We start from the raw sequence: 19,985 nt of genomic DNA on the forward strand, positions 1-19,985 counted from the left end.
AGGCTGGGATGGGAGTGGGGGTGTACGCTGGGATGGGTTTGTTTACTTTTTTAATTTTATTTTGTTTAAATGTAGTTTCTTATTTTATGTTTTTTTATAAATTTTTTTTAATTATTATACTATTTAATTATATTTTTATTTATGAGGTGGGCTCTACTTGCCACGTCACCCATTCAATTGTTGGTCATGATCCATACGTACGAAATTACAAAAACACTCATGTCACGTCATCAAAGTTAACAAAGTTTTGGATAGAGTTGATGGCAGGGGGCAAAGTGGATCACCAAACCTCAGTCAAGGGATAAAAGTGGCATTTGAGTGAAATTTCAGGAAGCATTGGTGTAATTAAGCCTATTAAACATAGAAGCATTCAATTATAGGAAGTTACTAGGAGTCCTTTCTCTCTCCTCAAATTTAGGAACTCCTAGAGGTCTTCCTATTTTAGCAGCTGGATAGGGAGCATGGTTGGAGGTAGGTTTTCTCAATGAATAATGCTACTCTTACCACATTTTCATACCACCTTATGTGGCAAATGAGGTGGACAATCACATCAATTAAAATTAATTTAACACTTTCTTTTCTTTTATGATTTATTGACATTTTTTAATTGATTTGGTTGTCTACTTCATCTGCCACATAAGGTGGTATGAAAATGTGGTAAGAGTAACATTACTCTTTTTCAATTCCTCCGTAAATTTTAGTTAGAGTAATGCTACACTTACCACATTATTATCCCATATTTCTATACCACATGATGTGACATATCCATATCATGTGCCACATCAATCAAATGAATGAAGTGTATTTTAATAAATAAAATTGGAAAAATAAAAACTAGTATTTTACATGATGTGGTATGTACACATCAGCTGCCACATCATATGGTATAAAAAATGTGGTAAGATTATTATTATTCTTTTAGTTAAGAAGGTGATTTAAAAAACTTACTAGCCCCTTGACACATGCTCACGCAAGTGCCAATTGGTTTTCTTTTTCTTTTTTATTTTTATTTTTAGAATTAAGAAAAAATAACAGGGTAGTTATGTTCCATAAAAGTAGGACCTATTATCTTATTTTGTTTTTAATTTTAATTTTTTTAATATTAAAAAATGTGAATTTACGATATTATCTTCATTTAATTAATAATTTTAATTCTTAATGTTTGAATTAACAAAGGACATTTTCTGGTATTTTGAATGTTTCACCATTTCCTGCCTTTTGCTTTATATATATAGATTATAAATACTCTTATAATTTAAAAAAAAAAAAAAATTATCTGCACTTGGTGAATAAAGTGGGCCAAATTCTCCTTGTTCCTCCTCTCTAGGAATGACAAATTTTTTTTTTTAAAAATCTTATCCGAATATTAAATTTCAATTATCTAAAGACGGTACCAGAAAAGCTGGCATCTAGAAGGATTTGGCGGGACTTTTATATTTTAAGCAGCAAAGAGAGGGAAAGCGATTGAGAGTGGGATTTTCACCGAAAAAATAATAACAATAAAAAAGAAGATAGAGAGAGGGGGATATAAAAATTAGGGCACCAAAATGAAAAATTGAAGCTTCGAATCCCTTCAAGTCAGTATGTGAAGATGTTGAAGGGAAGAGAAAGCTTGATTCGATTGGTGGGCAAACGTAGGCGATGCCTTCCAAACCGCCAATCACTCCTCTCCTCCCCTACCCAGGCACTGTCCCTAATTTTCGTCTTCAAATTTTTTATTTTTTATTTCAAACTTTTATCATTTTATCATTGAATTATTACTAAATTGATGTTGCGGTTTTTTTTTGCTTTCAGAGCTCATTGAATCTGCGTGCTGATGAAAATGGAAAATTCGTTAGCATTGATAACGTAGAAGGGTCGTCGAATCAAGAAGAACAAGGAAACACTGAATATAGTGCGGTGGGGCTTGTAGATGAGAGAGTTACTTGCCCTGTTTGCGGAAACAAAGTCAGTGGCCAAAGCAACATCATCAATTCTCATCTGGGTACCTTCTTTATCCTGCTTTCTTTTTGTTTTGTTTTTGCAGAATGAGTTTGACATTTCGGTTTGACTTCACACTAAGGGGGCTGTTCTCTTCCTAATGAATGTGTTTGAGAGTCCCAAAGCTTTGGTGTTAGTGTAGAATGATGTTTACTTTGTATAGTTAAATAGGGAGACACTTAGCTGGTGCCTTGATTAGTTTGTCAAGACGTTGCTTTGTTAACATCATTAGCATTATGCTTTTCGGCTTCCCAATTTTAATGGAGTCACAAGGAGGAGGAACTATTCCATGCATCAACTTGAAGAACCTGAATTTGATTGGGAAAGTGATGTTAATGAACCTAAGCGACATAATCTTAATTATAACAGAGAATAGAGATCCTATCTTTGAGCTATCTAACTTGATTTGGAAGGCTGCGGTTCCTACTAAAGTGCAAGGTTTCTGTTGGTGGGCCGTTCATGAAGGTAAATACGTGTGAACTGCTACAAAGAAAAAGATCCCCTTCATGCTTATCAATGCATTACTGTACCTTGTGTTAAAAAGAAGGAGAACTGTTGGGGGTGCTTGGTCTGGTGTGGGGTTATCCTTGGAATTTTATTTGATTTTAATTTTAATTTATTATTGAGGTGATAGTACATGGTTTAGATGGACATCTTGTTCACAAGGAAATTATGGGCCGGCTATTAAAGGTGTTTGGTAAGGTGTGGGTTTGTCCTCAAAATTGTTATTTTTTGTTTGTTGAGTGTTCTTTGCTAGTGTTGAATAACAAAAAAGCAGTTACTCTTTTGAGGTGTGCGGTCTTGGCTCTCATTTGGATAGTTTGGTTGGAACAAAATAAGACGGCCTTTGAAGACTGGGAAGAGGAGATGGAGTTACTTTGGGATAAAATCAAATTTGTAGTTTCTTTTTGGGCATCTTCTCCCAAATCGTTTGGAGATATTATTTTAAGTGTTATTCTTCTTGATTAGGGAGGACCTTTGGTTCTTGTTGTAATTTGCATTTATGATTGCGGGTGATCGTACCGTTTAGATGGACATTTAGTTCAACCCACTTTTCTTTGCTCATAGCATTTGTGTTTCTTATAGAATTTTTGTGTGGCGATATTATCAGTTTCTGAATGACGCTGTCTCTTGATTTTCTATATAAATCTAGACTCTGAATGGTGTTTTGAGAATCATCAGTCTTTACTGTGTGAGAGGACTTTGCCTATATTCTTCACATAAAACGGGAAGTTCAGCAGGGTTTTCCTTGTATGAGATAATAACTGCTCAGCAGAGAGCAAAGTATTGATACTGCAAGTATTAGTTATATTTGAATTCTCTTAAGATAATTAAAAAATTGAATTGTTGATTTTCTGCACTATGTAAGGTGTATTATGGTCCACGAAAGACATCAATTAGATTCATACGCCCTAGTTTTCTGTTATGGGGATTTAAGGAATCTTATTATGATGTAATCTCAGCTTCTTTATTTAATGTTGTGATTTCTTAAACTTTCCGTTAACTGAATTGAATTGAATACCTTTACAAATTTCTTGCAGATGTGTGCCTGTCAAGGGGAACTAAACGGAAGCTGACCCAACGCACACTCCTAGAGTTAAACTTCTGCCCAGACTCAAAAGCTCAAATTCGTACCTGTTATTCGAAAGAGTTAGGAAATGATTTATTTCATGCAGCACATGATGACAGTCATGTACAGCGTGTGGTTCATGGATTATCTGACATCAGTGCTGTTGAAGAAAGTGCTGATGATGTGTGTGGATCATCGTTAAATTTAATGGATGATATGCAAAATCAAGTTGGTATGTGTGGAAACCCAATTCTCAAGGACAGGATCAATGCCAATGTTGATGATCTCTCATGGGCCCTAAAGAACGAGGTGCCTGATGTTGAGATGACTGTTACTCTGGACGACATATCTGGGGTCATTCTTGAAACTTTTATTGTTGGCCGTAAATTTTGCGATGGAAATGAGTTAGACCTTGGGGCAAGAATTTCTCTTTTAAGAGACCCAGATAACCCTAAAGATCCAAATGCCATTAAGGTTCATTTATTTTCTTGCGATTTTCTCTTTGAGGATTTGATGTTTTGTGTATTCTTTATTTATATATTAATTAACTGTTGTTTAGATTTAATTTTATTAAGTTCTAATTTCCATGCATTACATGGTCCTTTTCGGTTAGGTTATTTCTTCAGATTCAGGATGCCGCAAAGTGCTTGGTTTTCTCCCTCGCAAGCTAGCTCAATATTTGTCTCCTCTGATGGAGAAGTACTTCCTAAACTTTGAGGTAATATATATTTAGGATAATTTTCAAATGAGGATGTCCTCATTTAAAAAGAATGGGAACATCCTTCCTAGGCTACCTCAAAATGCAGTTCAGTGATAAGAACTGTCTATTTTTTTGGTCATTCTGCAATAGTCATCCCTTTTAAAATCCAGCCTGTCTGAAAGTATTGATCATGTAAACTGTACAAACAAACAGTTTGTCATAGGAAGATGAAATGATAATGATGGAAAGCAAACGGCTAAACAATTTCTCATTTGGTTGTTCTTTTGCATGGATGATCCTTGAAAGATAACCCAAAAAATAGACACTTCCATTCATTTGATAGCATGCCTGAGATAAGATGCTTGCATTTTTCTTACATTCAAACACCCTCAGTGTAAGCTAACTTAACATATGTGTGTGTGTGTGTGTGACCTCTGCCACATTTATTTTGCTTGCTTAGTTTTATTTAGCATAACTTTTTTTCTGGTATTCATTCCGTTAATAAGGTAAAATTCCAGTGGTGGGAGATAACAAAAGGTGGATAACTGCCTCACTTGGTCTACAGGGAATAGGCAGTGGAAGTTTCGTGTCCATTTTATGATTATATATGATTTTTAAAGCATCTTAAGCTGACATTTCTTAAGTAATGGCCTGCTGGATAAAGTTCTGATTGTCCTTCATGTGGAATTTCTTTCAGGGATCTGTGATCTCTGTTCCAAAGAATTCTATTGATGTTGTCCCAATACAGATCATGTCCCACAAGACTGGGTCGCGTGGTGCTAAGGTATATTATAATGACGAGGCTTTCAAATGTCTATGGAAAAATGCTCAGCAAGTAATTGAATCTACAAAGTCTTGTCCACCCAGTGCAGTAAAGTATCAGGAGAACTTTTGTGTTTTCATACATGATGTTTTGAAAAGCAATTCTCACCTCTTGACAGAAGACGAAAAGAATTTCATAGGTATCAATTCAGTTGCTTGTATTATGAATCGATGATTTATTATTAGTTCCTTGAACTGTTTCTCAACACTGATGACTGTTATATGTATATTGTTGGCAGAGTTATTTACTTCACTGTCAGATGATAGTCAGAGGCTATTTGTTCGGCTCTATACACGGAAAGGTTTTTTTTTTTCTATGCAGATTATGTTTCATACGGGTCATGGTTTAAGCATTGCTGTTATTGTTTTGTGTTGTGTTGTTTTCCATTTGTTGTGCCGAATACTGTAAGGGATCTTGTGAGCATGGTTGACCATAAGCTAGCCTAGACTCTATGTTATGCACAACGTTGTTTCCGATGGTACCTCCTAATCCTAGTCATTCTGGTCATTAACAAGACATGCACAGAGCACAACATAGTGAGTGATGTTTTAAACTTCACACGTGGAATAATTTCTAACCCTACTACTCTTGATGCCACTAGCACTATCCATGAGGGTCGTCATCTCCTCATCTCTCATATGCTCTTGGAGATCCAATTGATCCTTTTGGATGCCCAGAGTGTGTCTCGAAGTTGCCTCGAGGTTACCGATTACATGAAGTCTAGGGTTTCGTCTCTTTGTGTTTCTTCCTGTTCATGAACAGCACCTCACATGATTGAGCTGACAGATGCTTTTCTCCTCTGCCTCAATAATATGAATATGCAATGCACACTATCTAATCTTTTTTTCCGTGACTCCCAACGCAAGACAGTCATTACCCACTCCCTCCCTTGCTACCTGCACAGAAGTAATTTTAAGTACATCCTGTATAACTCAACATTTCAGGCTATTTGTATTGCATTCTATATTGTTTACCTGCATCATTTTTCCATGCTATGATCCTGGGATTGATTGGGTAGTCTGATCGATGGTAGTCTGATCGATGGGTCTTATGGTAGTTTTGCTCTTTACTCTTTGGCCAGATTTCTGGGGTATGCTCGTATCGGATACGGCGCCGATACGATACGGCACTCATAGACTTTTCTGGGATGTTGACTTGACGATACGGCTCCGATACTCCACAGATACGGCACCGATACTCCATCAATACGTCAAGGGGTAAAAACGAAAATATTTTGAAAATTTGGGGTTTGTAAACTTATAACTTAGAATTTTAAAGACCTGCCTCTGTCGAGAGGCTAGGTCATTTGGGATTCAGCGGCAACCAAAAAAGAAGAAGAAGAAGAAGAAGAAGAAGAAGGAAGAGAAGAACCCACCACCAGCAATCGCCGTCTTCCCGTCGCCATCTCAGATTCAATTGCCGTCGCCTTCGCCACCTTTGCCATCACAATCGCCGTCACTCCTCAAAGTTTTCTTCTGATTCTTGCTGTGTTGTTAATTAGATAATGGGTATATGGGTAATATTGGGGTGGGACTTATATTTTGGAAATAGCTCCTCAAGGTGTCGAAATGGACTTATATTTTGGAAATAGCTGCCTAGTAGCCTACTAATTGTTTTGTATATGTATTAGTCATTATTATTATTTTAATCAATGAAGTTATGTGTTTTGTTAATGTTTTGAACTTATTATGGATGAAATATCAATTTTTCTATTTATATTATTTTAATCGCTGTATCGGTGCTGTACCTGTATCCTAGTTTTTGGAAATTTGCTGTATTGGCGTATCGTATCGTATCGTATCGTATAGCCGTACCCAATCTGTATCAGTGCAACTAGGTTGCTGTGGTTCATGCAATATGTACTGCTTCATGGTTTTGTTGCCTGGTTAAGTATGCTAATCACAAATGTTTCGCTCTAGTGTATATAAATAACTTGAAGCTTATAATAGCTTCTTTCTTTTTCCCTACTCCACAGCCCTTTTCATTTCTGCTTTAGATTCTGGAATATCACTTCAATTTTTTGAGGAACTTTCATTTCAGGTCATAGTTTTGGGCTAATACATGTGAAGCAGACCTCTCATTTAAACATTGACATTACAGACTTATTCTATCTGAAACGGTTGATTAGAAATTGCTATTTTATGTGCTTTACATCTTTAGTTTTAGATTTTCATGCTTTGTTACAATCTGGTTGATCCCATTATATCAGGACCCTTTCAACATTGCACAAAAGCCATTATTTTACATTCATCTAGCACTAAAAAGGCTATTCCTAGTAGAAACTGTAGAACTATTCCAAATATTTTGGCTAAAAACATGTTAAAGACTCGGAGACGTTATGCACCTACGTAATCCAAGTGAAACTATAACGTTTCGTGCCCTTTTTTCTTTCCAAAAATAATTTAGTGATTTATACGTTGTTCTTCTTTCTCAGGGCCATGGTTTCGGCAATCAGCTATTTCATACCCAGAAGTGTTGGATCCTGAGCAAGCAGTGAAAGGGCTATCTGGTAATCCAATACTTTTAGTTGGATATGCTGTATGTTTTCTCTTCAAAATTCCAGATTAAGGTTGATGGCAGATTAGTTTGTCGTCCTGCAGAAACAGGTTATGTATCTTGCTTTGGAATTCCAAATGAACTATGTGATGATGATATAAAGGAGATTTTGGATTTGCTCACTGTATCTGAACTACGTGAAATTTTATGCATGCTTAAGCAGGTTAGCATATAATGATATTCCTATAGGGATTTTGGCTTTGATTCTGTCCGCAATAATGTTTGCATAAATTTATTATAGACGCAATTTTATAACAATCAATCAATATGCATCTTTGACAATAAATGGAGCATTTATGGTGGATCATTCTAAGTTTGGTTGTATCCCTAAAGCATGCTCCTAAAGTGATGAATTGGCTTTCGATGACTACATAGTACGAGTCCTACTGTGTGGACAGATACGGGTCAAACATTTTGTTCATTGTGATAGACTGAAGTTACATGACAGTGTATCTGTGCATGCATATATTCGTGTGTTGATGTAAGTGAATGTGTATTAAAAGTTAAAGGCTGTGCTTTTATATGTATCTTCAGCTCTTTCTTTTCTCCCTTTTATGCCGAGAAATCCTTGGCCTTGAATTAAGTAGTGTTGATACTGGACTCACATGCTACTCTCTATAATTGTTGGAATCCAGTCTCACGATTTTCTTGCTTTGTTATCTAATGGGCCTTCTCTGAAACTTTGCTACTTCTATTGATGCTACAGAATTGCAATCGTGCCATGAGAAAGCAGGATCTTATTGTGTCTCTTATTTCTTTGTATAAAGAGGAGTTATGGTATTAATTGTTTTCTATTGCAATCCTTTTAATATGTTGATTATGTGACTTCATGAGAAAATTCTAAATTCTCTATTTCCTGTTAATTTGCAATGTACAGCCCATTACTACCTTGTATGGTTTTGGATCGAACAGGTGCCTGTGTTAGGATATCTTTAAAAGCAGAGTCCCTCATTTGGCGTGCTGAGGTGCTTTCATGTCTTCTAATGATTAATTAATATTACCACAGTAATCCAGAAAGGCCAGGTTAGAATAATAGTTTTATTGTGATTCTTTTTAATTATATGCAGAGGCTTTTCTTCCTGAATGGAGAGCAGGATTTATTGGCATTTCTACTGGTGGATTTGGGAATAGTCAAGTATCCAACTTACAAGTGCATAATTTCACAACAAATTTTCTCAGGTCGAGATGGCTTGCTTGCTTATGAAGAGGTGTTGCTTTGTATGTATGCAAAAACATTGAAGACCTTCATCACCATTACCATATCTCATGGTCTTTTCTTGCAGGCCATTGAAGTCGCACAGATAATAGATGAAGCTCTGGATGGAAGCAACATTGAATTGGTGATAAAATGCATTGATATTGCTGATTCCCGTATATCCAGTGAATCAACTCAATCTTTAACCTCTGAATCAATGGCTCCATTTCTTTCCCGCTTTTCTGCAAAATATGTCTACTCAAAAGTGGTTTTACTTGGAATTTCCTTTCTTGAGCGCGAGCATAGGTATGATCTTGGAATTACCTGTCATTATTTACGTCAATGCTTCTGCTGGGCAAATTACATGTTGTTCTCTGTCTGGGATTTTTAAGTTAACTTATGTCGACCTCACAAGCATGTTTGAGCAGCCATAACTCACTCTGAATTGTTTCATGTTTCTTCTTAATGTGGCCAATTAACATTTGTGTTATAAACTTTTCTGGAATAGTGGATACGTGTTGTTGAAGAATGTAAAAATACCACATTGGAAACTTGACAACATAAACACAATATGTAAATGAGTGGTTCTACTACTAATAACACCGAGGCCTTGATGGTGGTTAAGTTGGGGACAATATCTGGGTAGTAGTGGGCCGTTGGTTTGTCTCTCTGAAATCTTAACAATTAGTTTGAAACACAGCAAAATGAAAAGTTAATCGTGGCCAGAAATGGTTTGTTTCTGGCCTCAATTTGTCGGTGCTTTAAAGGTCATAAAACTTACTGTTGACATATTGTATCCCAGTTCTTCCTAAATGCTACCCTAATAAATGCCAAAAACCTTATTTTATCTATTTGTTTAGTCTAAAAGAGCCCTAAATCTTAAACCCCAAACCCTAAACCCTAGAGTCCATCCATAATTTAAACCCTACCCTAGTAAACCCCAAGATCCCCTAATAAGTTCTGAAATTAAAAAAAAAATAGAGAAAGGAGAGTCGATTGATGGACACTGAATTTTGGAGTTCACATTTTGTGCATAAACCACCAACGATTGCTAGCATCTATGAAATTGAATCAAATATATGATATTATTTACTATACTGGTAACTGGTCAGCTCTTTGCACATAGAGTTCTAAGGAGAACTGATGTTGATTACACCTACATTTGTCTAGTTGTGATGTTTCCCAGGCTGAGATAACTTTTGTCTTCCACTCAGGTACAGTGATGCAATATATCTACTGAAGCGGCTGCTAAAGTGCTTCACTTGTGATGGTAGAAGAGGATATTGGACACTGAGGTTGTCGATTGACTTGGAGCACATGGGATATCTTAATGACAGCCTTTCTGTTGCCGAAAATGGGTTACTGGATCGATGGGTACGCGCTGGTTCAAGAGTGGCACTTCAAAGGAGAGTCCTTCGGTTAGGAAAACCACCAAGGCGATGGAAAACTCCTAGTTTTGCAGAGTCCGTCAAGAGGAAGATCATGGAGGTAATCACTTGATTGTAATATGCTTGTTAAACTCTCAAGTCAAAGTTGAGTTATTTAATTTTGTTTTTACATCTTACAGTACCACTGTTCCTGTTGACTCAGTTTTTTTGACCAACAAGTTAGGTTCATGTTCAAGGGAGACCTCTAAATTCTGTGATAGGTATGAAGAGCAGGTTTTATGGAGAAGATGGGCAGCAATGTGGGGTAGAGCGGCTAGCCCTGCAGCATTATGCTGCAGAAGGATGGCAGGGTGTTCATACAGAGAGTGGCATTTGGTTAACTATTTTTGGTCTTCTTATGTGGGATATTATATTTTCTGATATACCAAACGTCTTCCGCACCAGATTTCAGGTATGTTTGAGTGTGTGCTACCAAGCTTCAAACTTTTTTGAAATTTTCTACTTTGTATACATTCCTGCATACATGTATATATATGCATTTGCATGCTTGGCTTAGGTGTGGTTGTGTTCATGCCTGGTCCTTCAGAGGTTGCTCAGTTGCACTGCTTGGCCTATAGATGTCATTTATTACTCTTGTTGGAGTGGTAAGTGACAACTGAAGCTGGGAACCTAGCGGCATGAAGCATAATATGTGTTTGGTTTCTGCTACTGTGTATACTTTAAGTCTGAATTTCAAGGAGGGGGACTGATCAATAAGAGAGAGCATAAGGTGGTGTTTGGTTTCTACTGTTGTACTTTAATCTGAATTTAAAGGGGGTAGACTCGTTGCACCTAAGAATTTGAATAGGTTCAAAATTTATAGGAGGTGATAGATGCAGGAGTGGAGAAGAAGGGAGAGTGATCTTGTTTGCCAGCTGACACCCAAGATTTGATCAGATACAAGTTTAACTTCAATAGTTTAATCTTTTGATTATAAGGCTATCACAAAGTTGATGTAGAACAGGAAGAGAAATAAAAGAATGTTGAGAGAGAGAAACACAAATATAAGTGCTTGAATAAGAGGGTTTAGACAGAGGAAGAACAAAAGCGGCAAAATATGATTAAGTTATATTGGCTTCATGCTCACCAGTATGTCTGATATCTATAACCCTGTAACTGTAAGGCCTCATTATAAGGCAATTAAATTAATAAAATACCGGATACTATCAAACTTGCTCGGATTAAACACTTTTTTCGTCAACGCTTTTCATGTCTAAAGTTCTGTACATGGTCTTTTCTTCAATATATTTGACTCTTATTTTGGAAAAAAAAAAATGAAGAAATAAAATTCCTAATTTGCAGACTGCTCCCTTGGATTTGGAGACTGATAGCTTTTATCTAGTGAGAAAGAGCCATATAGAATCTCACCTACAGAGTATTCATGATGGCATGGCTGAGGAGATCCTCATCACTTCATGGGAATTACATGAGGGAACCACATGTAGAGGAGTTAACTGGGACCGGCATTCCCTCTCTGAGCTTCGGGCAGCTGTTACATGCATCGGTGGCCTTTGTTTGGCCTCATTCTGTCGACATCTAGCAAAAGATTATCGAAGCTGGTCAAGTGGAATGCCAGATTTATTGTTGTGGCGTTTCCATGGGAATTACAGAGGTGAAGCCAAGCTTGTCGAAGTTAAAGGCCCCAGGGATAGACTCTCTGAACAGCAGCGGGCATGGCTGCTGCTTTTAATGGACTGTGGGTTCAATGCTGAGGTCTGTAAAGTGAGCCCTCTTTTGTGAATTTAATGTGCTGCTTCAGTCCTCCATTGGAAGCATGTAATGAGGACTTTGAAGATGCATGAAAGACCTACAGAAAATAATTCACAAGGATTGGAAATTAAAGCAATTTGATGGGCTTTTGCAGAAGTTTACCGTTTGATCACTAGAGTATTTATGGAGCAAGCAATCCCAGAACTTGAAGATACTTCTTTGCCTAATGGGGATTTCACCTTTGGAGACGTACCATGGAAAGAAGTTGATTATGAATATTGAGGAGGGTTCTCCGGTTGGATTCAACCTTTTCTGGAGATTCGTTAATGATGACATTGCCTGAGCTGTTATGAGCTCAGGCACTTCTGTGCCATTTATTTGTAACCCTTAGTTGGCATTGACAAAGGCCATATTCTCTGATTTAGGCGTTAATTTTCCTTGAACTTGGAGGAACTGGTTTACTATTACGGTATCAAATGTTGATCATATGCGTCAATATACATGAAATATTTGTATTCCTAATGTCCTCATGTTTACACATGGAACAAAATATTTATTTTAAAAATAAAAGTTCTTCAAGAATCTTGAGAATGAAACGGAAGTATTGTTCTCTCTTTCCCATGAAATAATTTCTATCTTGTATGCAGAAAACGGAAGTATTTTTTTAAAGTACTAAAGTAATTTATAGCTAGGATTTTTAACTGCAATGGCCTTTGAATTTATAATCGAGTCCCATTGTAGTCTCCTCTCATCATTTTGAGGGGCATAATCGTTAATTCATGTACAAATCACACGCTTTATTCTTTTCCATGAACATATTGATAAAATTTGACAAAATGACCAAATTACCATTAGTTGGACAATTGGAGGACGCCTAATAAAACTAAAACTTAACTGAAGAACCAAAATAAAACTCCAATACAAGTTCAAGAAACATTCCAATTAAAAATTGGAGGACTTAAATAAAACTCGATTAAAAAAACCTTTTTCTAGCTAGGGGTGGTAAAGATCGGATAGTGTAGAACTTGCATGAGTAATTTTCACATGACCTCTTGTAAGAAATACCTTTGTCCTTGTGATTTGAAGCGTTTGCCTTCGCCTCGCTTATCCACTTTCGCACAGGAACATGGTTAATATGAGTGAGTAGCTTAACACCCTGCAAATGTGCTTCGTCTAAACTCCTCACAATTTTAAACATACGCACGCAGATATAGATAGAGAAAACAGAAGAAGGGCAGGAGGAGGAGCGCTTTCTCTTCCTTTCCTTGCTTTCCAGACTCTGCAAATCATAACAACAAGTTTTCAGTCATTTCCTTCTCAACACAAACCCTCTGTTTTCAGGTAGGTGCTTGTTCTCTCCTGTCATGTCTCTCAATTTTATGCTGTCTCCAACTTTTGTTTTTCCCCTAGGGTTTCTGGGTATGTCTTATTGATCAAATATAATTCTGTGTCCGTTGTTTTTATTGCTTTGAATAGTTTGATTTGAACACCTGTGACATGGTTTCAAGTCTCTTCCCTTTTTTATTGCTCCTTTTCTAGTTGGCGTGTTGCTCCTTTCTGTGTTAATATTTTTGTTTTCAGTACTTGTAACTGGTCTTTGTGAGTATTGGAGAAGCTATAGAATTTTCAACATCATATAGAGATTCCTCTATCTGCTGCGATATTTATCTAGTTGTCTTTGTTCGTCGTTGGGGAGGTTGAATTTTGTTTTTCCTTTTCTATGTCTATTACAATATGTATATATGGAAAAAGGAATTGTGATGTGTTCTGAGACCATTCTCTGGATTTCTGTATAGAGAACCACACATTTGTTCTTTTCTGCGATTCTACATGACTTTTCAGATAGGATCACCAATCACTTGATGTTAAGATTAGAGTGTACAGTTTGTATTCAAGTCAATTTTGCAGAGCTAAATTTCTTACTCAATCTCTATCTCTAGAGAACTGATTGTTTGTTGATATCTTATCTTCTCATTTTTCACTTGTATAGTTGTTTTTGGTTGAATTCTTTTTAGAGTTCTTGCGAGTTGCAATCACTCCTCTCTCTCTCTCTCTCTCTCTCTCTCTCTCTCTCTCTCTCTCTCTCTCTGTATGTAAATATGTATCCTGCTCAAATATAGATTTGCCATTGTCGCATTTGCTGATATGATATTATAATTGCTTGGTTTTTATTTCGCAAGGTTTATGTTGTTGAACTGCTGGGATTTTTAGCTTAATACACAACAGCAATTTCAAATTTTCTTTAGAGAAAGCTTAGTATTGGTTTCATTTCCATTGAAAATGTTGTGGATTTGGATAGTGAACTAGGATTCCTTATGGAGAAGAGTTCTGTCTTCTGGTGCTTAAGTTGAGTTTAACTTCAATTAAAATATTGGCAATTGAGAGTGCTGTTTTTTTCTAGTTGTAGATGTACAATGTCTTCTCCATCTGAATATGGGATATGCTGGTTTCCTCCTTCCATTTGTAGATATCAGTTTTCCTAAGCGCACTATTATTTCCACTTTGGTTGAAATTGTGTTTGCTTGCCTGAAATTAGGGTTGATGCATGTATTCTAAACCATTTTCCATGATCTTATTGTTTGACATGAATTTATTTATTTGTGTTTATAGGTACGACTATATGTTCCAGTGAAGATGATAAAAAGAGTTGCAACAAGGTCTAGCATGGTGCTGGTACACTATTATACATGGTAGATAAAGTGAGTAGCATCGTTACACATACTTTGAGGGTTGTGCTTCTTTGTGACCATTTTACTCATAAGAAACCACTAAAGGGAAATTCTTTATGTCACTCTCATCACTAAAGGGAAATTCTTTATGTCACTCCCATGTGGATAATAGTGAGATGGATGGTATTGTTATATGCTTCGTAATCTCACTACACATATATCTTGTGTAGGGTTTAAATCTTGTAATTGTGAAAAATGGAGTTGTCTTTGCCTTCCTCATTGCAAAGGAATTGGCCCATCAGTTCTCTCAATTCCAGCTTCCTTCCTCACTATCCTCCTTGCTTATTAGGTATGGTCAAGAAGAATTGTAAAATCAACAAGATCTCACAAAATATCTCTTTTTCAATATCGTGCTCATCTGTCAAAACTGTCCGTTGTCCTTCACTGGACAGACATGTCGTGAAGCAGAACAAGATACGTTTTGTCCAAAAGCTACAAACACTGCTCCTTTCTAAACCAAAATGCTATATTCCAATTCATATTCTTTATAAATGTCGATCCTATCTTTCCCTATCAAAGCCACGGTCCATCCTCTCAATGATCCATCGTTACCCTACCATTTTCGAACTCTTCTCAATCCCAACACCTCCCTTGCCAGTCAACGCAACCAAGTCATTATTACAACTCTGTGTCCGTCTAACCCCAGCTGCAGCAGCCCTTGCTGCTCAGGAATTAAGTCTTAAATCAGCCATCTCTGACTCTTTGGCCGCCAAACTCCAGAAACTTCTTATGCTCTCGTCTCATCACCGGCTACTTCTGTCAAAGTTGGTTCATCTAGCTCCAGATCTTGGTCTTCCCCCTAATTTCCGCTCTCGTTTATGCAATGACCATCCAAATAAATCAAGACTATGACACTCCTATGGCCGTGCACTTGAGCTTGTCTCCTGGGACCAAGACTTGGCAAAGCCTTTATCATCTCCTAAAGTTCAATCGCGTGAGCTAATAGTAGACAGACCTTTGAAGTTTAACCAGTTGACACTTCGAAAGGGGCTAAATTTGAAGAGGCGTCACCAAGATTTTTTGCTCAAGTTTAAAGAAATTCCAGATGTGTGCCCGTACAATACCCCTGTCTCGGACTTGCCTAAAGAGTCAATTGGGGCAGAGAAGAGAGCTTGTTTGGTGGTGAGAGAAGTGCTAGGAATGATGGTTGAAAAGAGGACTTTGATAGACCACTTGACTCATTTTAGGAAAGAGTTTGTGCTGCCAAACAAATTGAGAGGGATGATCATGCGGCACCCAGAGTTATTCTACGTGAGCTTGAAAGGGCAGAGAGATTCTGTGTTCTTGGTGGAGGGTTTTGATGATAAGGGTGCGCTGTTGGAGAAGAAAGAGACTTTGGTGATAAAGGAAAAGTTGATGGAGTTGGTCAGTGAAAGCAAGAGACTAAGAAGAGAGAGGAGGAACGCTCGCATTAACAACACTGAGATTGGTGACGCTAGTGATGAGTTTGAGTATGATGACAATGATGATGATTATGATGATGGTTTTCAGAGTTTGTTTGAGTCTGAAGATTTGTATTTGGATGATGATGGTGATGAGAAGGTTGAGACAGTGGACTACAGGGAGAATGGGCAGTTTTGGACTGTTGATGCTCATTCTGTTCTTGGTGGCTGGAAGCAACCTATGGAACCTTGGTAGCTGAGAATGTCAAAAATGTACATATCTTACCTGAAAATAATCAAAGTGGTGAGGTTATTATTTTTGCAGTTATATGAATGCATGTAAAGATGAAGTATTACAATATATCTACATATATATTAAGCAAAATGACCCTTAACTTCAAGGTTAAATTTTCAAAAATACCTTGGTTATCATCAGTTGAAAAAAATACTAAAGACATAACAACTTCATTTTCAAATAGTATAATGGTAAAAATCAATTTATTAAATAGAAAATTTTCAGAAGAAAAATCTGACGAGAAACCATTATTTCCTAGTTGGGCTAAACATTGCAGGGTTCCTGTGCACCCTGTCTTTTTGGATCAAAGGAAGGCTCTGTTTTTTATTATTTTGTGAAGTTTCGGAACACCTTTGAACTATAATTGCTTCACCGATGGTATAACCCTAATTCTTTCCAGTGCATTTAATTATTGTCGTTGCTGAAATGGAGCATTTTTGGTGGATCACTCTAGAGTTGGTTGTATCCCTAGTTTATGCTCCTAAACTGAGGAATTGGCTTCCGATGACTACATAGTACAAGACCTACTGTGTGGACAGATACGGGTCAAACATTTATCAGATGGTGGCAGATCATGGAGGTAATCACATAATTGTAATATGCTTGTTAAATTCTCAAGTCGAAAGTTGAATTATTTGATTTCTTTTACATATTACCGTATCGCTTGTCCTGTTGACTCGGCTTTTCTTAGTGACAAGTTAAGTTCATGTTCAAGGGGGACCTTTAAATTCTGTGATTGGCATGTAGAGTAGGTTTAATGGAGAAGATGGGGAGCAATGTGGGGTGGAGCAGCTAGCCCTGCAGCAATATGCTGGGGAAGGAGTATGGCAGGGTGTTCATGTAGAGAGTGGCATTTGATTCACTATTTTTGGCCTTCTTAAGTGGGATGTTATATTTTCTGATATACCAAATGTCTTCTGCACCAGATTTCAGGTATGCTTGAGTTTGTGTGCTACCAATCTCTGGGATTTTTGGAATGTTCTACGTTATTTACATTCATCCATACATAGTGTTTTTATATACGTATGTATTTGCACACTTGGTTTCAGTTTAGTGACTTTAGAGTTTGCTCAGTAGCAATGCTTTCTCGATCGATGTGAGTTATATTACTCTTGTTGAAGTGAGGGCATGAAGCAAAATAAGGTGTTTGGTTTATGCTAAAAGAGTACTTTAGGATACAAGTTTATGAGTTCAATGACAAGGCTGATATGAAGTTTGTCGAACAGGAAGATAAATAAAGAAGACTGAGAAAGGTGTGAAAAGGGCCATAAGATTTGAAGAAGAAAATAGGAGAACAAAGGAGGCAAAGTAAGAAAAGTTAGAAGTCTTTGTTCTCACTCAATACGCCACATTCATTTTTATATTAACATATCTATTCTTATTATAAAATATCTATTTATATAATATATAATTTTGACCTGCACAGGGTCTTCTCATCAATACACACGACTCTGCTCATCAATCGATTTGGTAAAAAATGAAATCCTATGTTGCAGATCGCTCCCCTGGATTTAGATACTGACAGATTTATGTAGTGAAAAAGAGCCTTATTTTGATGGCATGGCTGAGGAGATCCTCATCACTTCATGGGAATTTCATGAGGGAATAGCATGTAGTGTAGTTGATTGTGGCCGGCGTTTGCTTCTACAATTAGAAGATAAATATTTGCTTAATGCAGCTTTCACCTTTGAAGATGGTTGTGTACCATCTAAAGTAGTTGATTAAGAATATTGAGTAGTTCATAGTTGATTTTTCTTAGGTTGGATAACAATTAAAGTTGTATGTGTGTGTCTCCATGTCTTCAAACCTTTAGTTAGAAACGGCCATATTCTCTTATATTCCAGGGGATAATTTTCCTGAAACTTGTATGAACTGGTGTACAATGTTGGCATGTTTGGGAGTGCTTCTGGAAAGATTAAAAGCGCATTTTGACAATTAAAATTACTTATGACAGCGTTTGGCAAAAAAATTTAGAAGTGCTTTTGGATCATAGAAGCACTTTATAGAGAAGCACTTATTATATGCTTTTTCAGGAAGCACGCTCAAGTGTTTTTCCAGGAAGTACTTAAATTTTTTTTTTAATATAAAAATGAAAGATTTTTATAATAAAAGCGCTTACTGCCAAAAGTACTTCTTAAAAAAGCAGGCCCAAACTATGTTGGTTGGTACAATGTAAATTCATTTGACTTTATTATGCAACTTTTGAACTAGGCCATGGGATGGGAAGCTTCGCAACTAAGGATTTTTAAGTTAAAAGAAGAGTTAACGAGTTCTAATCCCAGCTAATGCGTTAGCGTCCCTAACATGAAATCCTTATAATGGAGCATTTTCCCTGGGGCCAATGAACCTCTATTCAAGTCAATTATTGTTGTTTTTTTTATTTCCTTTTTCGGCCTGATATCCGAGGGCTTAATAGACATTTCGGTTATTGAACAGCGGAAATATTCTACCAGCTCCACCACTTCCCATATTTATCCGATTGAATTTGAAACACTATTGCATTGATAGGAAAGTGACAAAACTGCTTTGTCTCAGCTTTGGACCAAAGCGCACTATTAACCATATCTTAATAAAGCGTACAGAAAATTTTCCGCATTCAGTTTCTTTATTTTAATTACGTAAATAAAGTACACAAGTTTGAGTAATTTATTCCAGCAAAGAGGCCCCAGCAGCGGAAGCCTGTCTTTATCTTGAAAAAGAAATGTACACATCAATTATAACGTTATCTAAGAATGCAATTCCACGATCATAATCATCTATATTTTCAGTCATTATCTAAAAATTATTCCTGTAAAGGATCTTTCAGATCTGAAATTGTTTCGTCATTTAAAATGTGTAAAGAAACGTAATACGTTGAATAAAATTGAAATGAAAATTTGGATAATCAAATTACTAAACAATTTTCAATTTAACCAAGGACATCCTTACACGAAAAAGATTATATTTATATAAGAATATAATATGAAAGCCCAAATGTTATATTTTTTTATTTTATAAAGTTCCGTTTACATATATCCGAAGTAGTTATAGACGTATTAGGTCCATTTGCTTGCATTTTTAGGCTTTGGACTTACCTACTCACTCGATTTTTTCCAACATACTACTCAATCGAATTGTCAAGCCTTCTTCTAGATTTTTATATATATATATATATATATATATATATATGTATATATGAGAATTGAGTAGTTAAGGGTTCGTTTGATAACCATTTCAATTTTAACTTTTAGTTTTTAGTTTTAGTTTTCATTTTTTGTGTTAGAGTATAAAAGAAAAAAAGAGAGGATGAGAGAGATGAGTAATAAAAGTGAAAACAAAAACTAAAAATTAAAATCTATTTGAAATTGTTTTCACTTTCAAATTTTTGTTTTCATTTTGCCCCCTTTCATCCTTCCCTCTCATCCCCTCTCTTAGTCTCATCCTCACTCTCATTTTACTCTATACTCTAGAACAACAAATAAAAACTAAAAACTAAAATTGAAATGATAATCAAACGAGTCCTAAATTGTCTCGTTTTTTGTTTTTTTTTGTTTTTTGCTATTTTGATTTTGATATTTCAATGTGGAAGTATTGAGTGCCCATGTGGATACTTTCATGGTTTTGTCCCCATCCATCTTT

At 36.4% G+C, this 19,985-nt stretch overlaps 2 protein-coding genes across 8 annotated transcripts; both read left to right on the plus strand.

Moving 5' to 3' along the window:
- Positions 1,250–12,557, plus strand: LOC18793163 (fanconi-associated nuclease 1 homolog). Of its 7 annotated transcripts, none has more exons than XM_020554030.1 (15): positions 1,250–1,684; positions 1,795–1,984; positions 3,522–4,024; positions 4,164–4,268; positions 4,948–5,212; positions 5,312–5,374; positions 7,508–7,582; positions 7,659–7,792; positions 8,336–8,406; positions 8,507–8,594; positions 8,697–8,837; positions 8,913–9,130; positions 10,039–10,312; positions 10,486–10,663; positions 11,554–12,083. In XM_020554030.1, exons 1-14 carry the CDS (start codon positions 1,592–1,594, stop codon positions 10,630–10,632), a joined length of 2,367 nt encoding a protein of 788 aa, XP_020409619.1. In that variant the 5' UTR covers positions 1,250–1,591; the 3' UTR covers positions 10,633–10,663; positions 11,554–12,083. The 7 variants fall into 7 exon arrangements, with proteins under 7 accessions (XP_020409619.1, XP_020409623.1, XP_020409621.1 ...); XM_020554029.1 differs by having other exon boundaries at positions 1,251–1,684; positions 10,432–10,663; positions 11,554–12,322; XM_020554027.1 differs by having other exon boundaries at positions 1,253–1,684; positions 10,436–10,663; positions 11,554–12,557.
- Positions 12,931–18,280, plus strand: LOC18791654 (protein ROOT PRIMORDIUM DEFECTIVE 1). The gene is given in 5 exon segments (XM_020554798.1): positions 12,931–13,302; positions 14,572–14,660; positions 14,861–17,300; positions 17,417–17,675; positions 17,794–18,280. A coding segment is annotated over 1 exon segment (1,443 nt). The 5' UTR covers positions 12,931–13,302; positions 14,572–14,660; positions 14,861–14,885; the 3' UTR covers positions 16,329–17,300; positions 17,417–17,675; positions 17,794–18,280.

The sequence above is a fragment of the Prunus persica genome, chromosome G1 (assembly GCF_000346465.2).
Source record: "Prunus persica cultivar Lovell chromosome G1, Prunus_persica_NCBIv2, whole genome shotgun sequence".
Taxonomy (NCBI): Eukaryota; Viridiplantae; Streptophyta; class Magnoliopsida; order Rosales; family Rosaceae; genus Prunus; species Prunus persica.